The sequence below is a fragment of the Tigriopus californicus genome, chromosome 4 (genome assembly GCF_007210705.1).
Source record: "Tigriopus californicus strain San Diego chromosome 4, Tcal_SD_v2.1, whole genome shotgun sequence".
Classification (NCBI taxonomy): domain Eukaryota; kingdom Metazoa; phylum Arthropoda; class Copepoda; order Harpacticoida; family Harpacticidae; genus Tigriopus; species Tigriopus californicus.
The window spans coordinates 9538164-9544929 of NC_081443.1; the positions used below are offsets into that span (position 1 = coordinate 9538164).

The following is a 6766-nucleotide window of genomic DNA, read 5'->3' on the forward strand; positions in this document are numbered from 1 at the left end:
GTTGAAAGGCTGCTTCGGTATATTTTCTACTTGTAGATGGCGCCGCCATCAATCAGCTGTAGCAAATTATTACTCAAACCAAGCCGTACCTTTTCGCAGCTTCTACTTAAGGACTGAACGTCTGAATGATTCATCCTTAAAAACATATTTCATTTTCAAGTTGATGAATAGTATCTGCTACATCATAAAGGGCTACCTTTATGCCCAAAAGAAACACAACAGAAATCTGACCATTGTTAAAAAAGAATAATGTTCTACGCGTGTTTGTTCCAGACACTTTTACAAGTCAAGAAAATATAACAGGTTTTCAAACCCCACAAAATAGCAAAAGAATGATCTGACACGCTTTTCTATTTGCCTAATCCTTTTCTAGGCTCTAAAAATGGCCTGCTTATTTGCATTTTTACCTTGCATAAAGGCGTGTCTTTGATTCCCAGCCCTCTGATCGTCTTTGCCAACGATGACGAAACAGATTGAAGATGTGAATTCCGTGGAAGAGATATTCAGATTCCCAGAAAGAAAATGATATTTCCTTCTTAGGAACCATTCGAGATGTGGTTAGAATCCTGCATGCTAATTTTCAATGCCATCATCGAAGTCGTCGTCGTGTTCTATCAAAAAATATCTTAGTCATCGATTTGGATCAAGAATGAACTTTGGGATGGTTATGAGGTTCATTTTCATGTCGTCTGTTGAATTTCAGATTGCTCCCGCATATACCATGTACTGTCCATCTTCATGAAAATTTCCGTGAAACATCGAAAAACCCACAAACTTGTCTGAGATGGTGCTCCCTTTGGACAAACAGTGTGATGGGCTTTTGATTGCCTCAAAACTCACACAACAGGGTATCTTAAAAGAAACACCCTCGTATGCCTCCCAAAACTCGTGATTGAGTAGCCAAGCCAACTCAAGTTGGACGACATATGATTGACTGATTAACCGGTAAGAGCAAAATAAAGTAGCACACCCAAGCCCAAATAAGATTTTGCCAACCATACCTTTCTATAGCACACTGTACAATAGAACTTGGAGGGGACCCTTGCCCATGACACCAACCCCCCTACTTCTCCCATGGTTATGCAAGGATACCATTTCCTAGCTAAAGGTGCAGTTGCTTAATCTGACGCACTAAGCTAAAAGACTCCGCCAAATATAATTAATTGGCACAAGCTTTATATGTTTGCCTTTTATTTTATCTTTGTTTTTGCACTATTTACATTTTTGTAGGTGGTATATAAAACAGTTCTTCAACAACGGAGGAATACATAATCAAAAGCACAGAGATGATGACACATATTAACAAATGAATCCTTATTGGATTTCCAAACATGAGGCCATGATGATCAGAAGTTTAAGGGAGCTTTGAGGTTTTGTGGGAGGGGGAGGGGCGAGCCTGAATATAGCATTGTATCCTTACGGAAGTACAATGAAATATAGCTACATATGGGCTCTTCCCAAGGCAAGAAAAATACAATTCTAGGTCGACTCGGACTTCGAGAAATGATGACAACCAAGTGGAACGCAATTAATCTTGATTTAAAAAAAAAAGAACACCGAGGGGTTTGTGAGAGGGAAAAATGTTCAAAAAACGTAGCGTGTCCTTTCGAAAGAAATTTCACATTTAGCAATTATCACAGGGATGCTTTAGCTCAATTAGTTTAGTACTGAATTCAAAATTCAAATAGCCCGAATTCCACTCAGGATCGTCTCGATATCTCGTTGTCGGTCAGACAGACATGCGTTTTGTGTACAATATTGTTTCCCAGAAAGTCGCGTTAACATCGACGGATTTATTTGAAGTCCTTGGGAACGTGGAGAACCACCGTTCTCATGCCAGACTCGCCACTGGTCACATTAATGCGTTTTTCAATGATCTCATCGCTTGTGGTGACCTCGACCTCGATGAACGGTTCCGCCTTCACCTCTTCCACCGCTCCCACGACATCCATCAGCTTATCCGGCCCATACCCTAGGGGCGGGGCATCCTCTTCTATGTAGCTGACCTTGCGAGACGTGTCCAGTATGCTCTTCCCCACGCCCACTCGCCCCACTGATCCCGCTGACATCCGGCCCATCTTGGTCGCGAAGTAATCGTGATCCGCCATGGGCGTATTCTTGCGGGGAGTGACTGCGTCCTCCAAACCATTTGTGAGCTCCTCGCCATTCATGGCCGGATTGGCTGCGAACTCTTGCTTGATGGTGTTTTGCGGTGTGAAGTGAAGAAGAGAGCGGGATTGGCCGGGCATGGGGGGCATCTTCACCGCTTGCGTAATGTCCAAATCGCATTTGCTTTCTAAGGAAGAGAGAGAAAGAGGAACCCACTTCACATTACTAACTCGTTCCACTCATTGGTCAGGGCATTGGCCACATAGAGATTGAAAACTGAGAAGGGCCATTGATCATTTCGCCAAGCCGCGAAGGAGCTTTTATAAGGGAATAATAATGTGACACGCTAAGGATAAAAAATTATGGACCTGTATCTTTAAGCACGGGAACGGAGAGTTATTGACAAAGTCGGTTTTGTAACGGGCAATTGCTATATGCAACTTTGATTTGAAAAAATCCGTTTTATCTATATCTTTAGTTTTTATTTTCTAATCAAAAATCTTTGATAGAGTTCATAAATAAATCCTTTTCTTCTTCTTGATTCATCATTTCGTTATGCAATTATTACGAAATTATTCCGTAAAAAGCTATTGATCGTTAACATTTTCAGGTCTAGCAACACGCCATCGTGAAAAATCTTTCTAGAGTTCCTAGCGCTATGGTTTGCCAAGCAAGCAAGCATCCGAACTAGACATTGCAGCTCAATGAAAAGAAAATTGAAATTGCCCATTTACCTTGTTGGTCCTTAAATCCGGGTATGAGGAACAGCGCTGTGCTGAGAAGAAGGACCATCATGGCCGTAGATGTTTGGGTTTGCTTGAGACCTCCGTTGGTGATGATCTGGTGTAACCGGCGCAATTGTCCAGCCAAGGTCTTATTCTGAGTCTCCAAGAGCTCGATTTTCTTGTTCAGCTCGTCGTTTTCGTTCGTACAATTGCGGACCCGTTCCTCCATGGCATCCACGTATTCTTTTTTCCGTTTCCTCGAGTCCTGGGCCGACACCTTATTTCGGATTTTCCTTCGGATTCGTTTTAAATTCTTCTCCTCCTCCCGACTCAACGGATAATGAGAGGGCAATTTCACGCATTCTCGTTCGCAGAGACGTTTCTCCTCCTCATTCAAAAGCAACGGGGGATACTTGGACGTAGAGGATGAGCCACCTCCCCGAACTGGAGAGGGCGTGGTCACGATATCGTCTAGGCCAGAATCACTCGAGGACACTGAAATCCGTCTCCGCTTCGATGATGGAGGAGATGGTTGCAATAATGAAGGTGACTTCAAGGTTTGCTAGAATTAGAATGAAATGGTTTCAATTGCAGAATTCGCAAATGGCGATCACGTTCGTACGATAGGTCACATACTTGTCGGGCGTTGATGACTGGGAGCACAATCGTTGTGGTGGTTCCAGTTTGTACGCTTGGAATGGTCTTGATCTGTTGGACGTTGATGGATCTCGTGGCTGAGGTTGTGACCAGTCCAGGCTTGACTGGGGTGATGATTTGGGCAAAGTTCTTGGGGTTCTTCTTCGCTTGTGTGGCCGATGTTACAATCGTGATTGGTTCAGGAGAATTTGTGACCGGATTCACCACTTGCAAAGGTTGATCATTGTCTTCCTCTTCGGTGTCTATATGGGTAAAAAAAGAGCGGAAATGTCGATTAAGCTTTCCCATGGCCAGTCCTTCCACATCCGATTTAAATACATGTGGCCGAATCGGACCATCCATTTCCTCCATGTCAAACCAACGGGACGGGAGTGTCCCGCCAAATATGGGAGATCAATCAAGATTCCACTTACTGCTCGAAACGTATTCCATGAGGTTTCCTCCACTGGAGGGGGAGGAGGAGGACGTGCCAGATTGTGGACTCAGAGTCTGATTCTGGTCGTCCAGATGGGTTATGGAACTGGATCCAGGCGAGAGAAGTTGCTGCTCCAGATTGCATCCCGAGTCCGAGCTCGTGTCCGAGAAAGGTCCATCGAATTCTGAGCATCCAAAACCCAAGTGACTGTCATTCCCAGTCAGAATGGATTGAAGGAGGTCGTCGGTTTCCTTGCCCCAGATTCTCTGTGGAGGGAAAGGAATCCGGTGATCCAATTTGTCGTGGTTCAATCAATCAAGCAAGAAAAGAAGGGTTCCCAATCGATTCGCCTAATACTTTTTCTAGCCTCTCTAATCGTATTGGCCAAGGGCAATCAGAGATTATGACCGACCTTGCCATCAAAAACTGAGAGAGGGCAGCACGTATTGGAACAAAAACTCTCAGTCTCATTCGAAGTGCCCTCTGTAGAAGAGCCTGTGAATCAGAATGGTCCATGGGTACCATATGGTTCCACGCCTACGTCATTCGAACAAAGAAAGAACTCTCTCTTCCCTTCATCCCTACCATGATCCATTGGAACATCATGACGTGGACAAGACCAAAGCACCTTGAGCCAGGTCCTATTTTTAGCTTTTCATTCATTTCTTCGTATCTATTACAACTGGCATCTCATCTCTGTCACTCTCATTGCCGCCTGCCCTAAACGGGTTTCCCCCTTTTCCCCTGATTTTTACGCCAGAGAGCTAGTTCTTCTGGCAATCAATTCTGAATTGTCATCATTCGACATGTGTTCTCGCCATCAAAAGCTAAAGCCAACGCCAAGTCAGTGGGTCTTTTGGCCCACCAAAGCGACTTGAACGTGGCAGATTCAGACTTTCCACTCAATAGATCACCCAGCAGCTGCTATTGGCCTGGCTTGTTTTCTCAAAGCTGTGTCTTCCAAGATTTTGCCTATTGACCTAACAATGTGCATTGGATGTATGTTATGTATCCAGACCACGTGTCTCAACACGGCATGATGAGAAGCTGTTCAACCTGATAATGCAGAACAACACCCCTGCCAAACGATCAGCCATTGGCTTTTAAAAGACCAAGGTCAATTCTGCATTCTAGTCGGTTGCCAAGTCATCTATCTCAAGGATGTTTCACCGGGTTCCACCCTCGTCACTTGAACAGTAACTATTCACCCCCAGGTACAAACGACTGTACCAACCACCACCACCAAATCAACCTGTTGTTGCCTTCCTCTACCTGTCATGACAGCTTCCAGCTTCCCCAACCACACATCTCACACACCAATTGGCCTCATGCCCCATGTGAATCAAACCGGGCTCAAGCACGAAGACGCCCCATGACCTTAGCATTTAAATCCTATCCAACATGCTTATCCCCATGGCAATCTAACGTAAAATATAAAATATATATGCATACAAAATGGCTCTTCGCTTCGATCTGACAACCCCATGAAACCTAACTAAATGCGATGCAATCCGGGGATTCCATCGTTCACCATGATCCCAAACCAGCCTTCAGAAGTCCCATGACACTCAATTCAGGCTTGAAGGGGGGAAAAATGTTTCCAGTCCCTTAGGTGATACATATACATTAACGCCATATGGCTTCTTTTGGTGCTTACATCGGGATTGGATTCCAGGTTCTTGTCACTCGGCAAAATCCCACTCTGTTCCATGCTATAGGTTAGCATATCCGACCCGCCTCCAGATTGGCCCAATTTGAAGGGCTCCACGCCCTCAAAATCGCCCATATCTAGGCTGGGCGAGCCACTGGCCAAGCCCGCATCGTTGATAAGGATGTCTAATAAGCCAAAATCCGAACTCATCTTGTCACAATGGATCCTTTCACTGGCTTCACTCTAATGGGACTTGGGCTCCAGAGACTTCTTTTCTGATGAAATCCAGACTGGAACCACCAACCAGGTCACTCAATGGGGGGGGGGAGGTGGAGCCGGGGGCCAAAGGACCCAGGAGGCGTGGGAAGCGGAGAGGGGGGAGTCTCACGGAGGCTGTTAGGACTTGAAACACCACGGACACCTTGAACACGGTGATTACACGGGAAAATTTCTCGTCAAGAACTGGGATCTATCCTGGCACTTGACTAATCCCAAACATGCACGAATATGCCAAATCTTCCATTTCGAGATTGTTTGGGAAGTTTTTCACAACCTGAGGTGAGATCCACACATGATACAATGACTTACACGGCCCAATTGTGCTTTTTTACTCATTAGAGAACTCGGTTTTGATGATAGAATGTATCAATAGTGATTCCCAATGAAGGTCCTTAACGCATCCAGGGGTCACCCTGATAATAGCAGGGCTGGCTTTAAAGGCTTGGAGGCCGGCCCGGTTTTTGACAGCGGCGCCGGCCCGCAACTTGAAGCTGTCTGGCATCTCGCGTTTTATACTTGGCGGCCCGAAATGATTAGGTTGGGTGAAGGGGAGATCCCAGCGGGCTTAGCGAGAGTGGATGAGTTTTTGGAGAGGAGAAACGAGATTATAAACTGCCACGTTGGAAGATTGCAGGTTTGAAAGGCCACAGAGCACGAACGGTCTGAGAGATGTCAAAGTTTAAAGGGAGCCGAACGCAAGACTGATGCTATAACTCACGGAACCTATGATGTTTGTGGGCTGGGATGAGGATATGGGGTTGGAGTCAAAAGGATTTAAGCATAACGACACGACCTTCAATGCAATAATTACCGTTCGTTATCATTCGTCTTAAAATGAGAAACTGATTCACCAATCTGACTCACGTGAGATGAACAAAATGTCGGTCAGTGTTTTTATCAGATAAGTTCAATGGCCTACTTTTCAAAACA

The 6766-nt window shown here is 45.2% G+C and overlaps 1 protein-coding gene across 1 annotated transcript; it reads right to left on the bottom strand.

Annotated features, from left to right (window-relative positions):
• Positions 1-1174: 1174 nt before the first annotated feature.
• On the bottom strand, positions 1175-6031 carry LOC131879761 (cyclic AMP-responsive element-binding protein 3-like protein 2). The gene is made up of 5 exons (XM_059226170.1): positions 5564-6031; positions 3905-4172; positions 3471-3733; positions 2844-3396; positions 1175-2296 (listed from the first exon to the last, which is right to left on the bottom strand). The coding sequence occupies exons 1-5, from the start codon at positions 5765-5767 to the stop codon at positions 1794-1796; spliced, it is 1791 nt and encodes a 596-aa protein (XP_059082153.1). The 5' UTR covers positions 5768-6031; the 3' UTR covers positions 1175-1793.
• Positions 6032-6766: the final 735 nt, after the last annotated feature.

Excerpts from the sequence above, each read along its gene's own strand:
- LOC131879761 (XM_059226170.1), bottom strand. The coding sequence starts at position 5,767 with ATGAGTTCGGATTTTGGCTTATTAGACATCCTTATCAACGATGCGGGC. Across the intron at positions 3,734-3,904 it reads CATGGAATACGTTTCGAGCA|ACACCGAAGAGGAAGACAAT; the intron begins GTAAGTGGAATC and ends TTACCCATATAG. Across the intron at positions 2,297-2,843 it reads CGGATTTAAGGACCAACAAG|AAAGCAAATGCGATTTGGAC; the intron begins GTAAATGGGCAA and ends TCTCTTCCTTAG.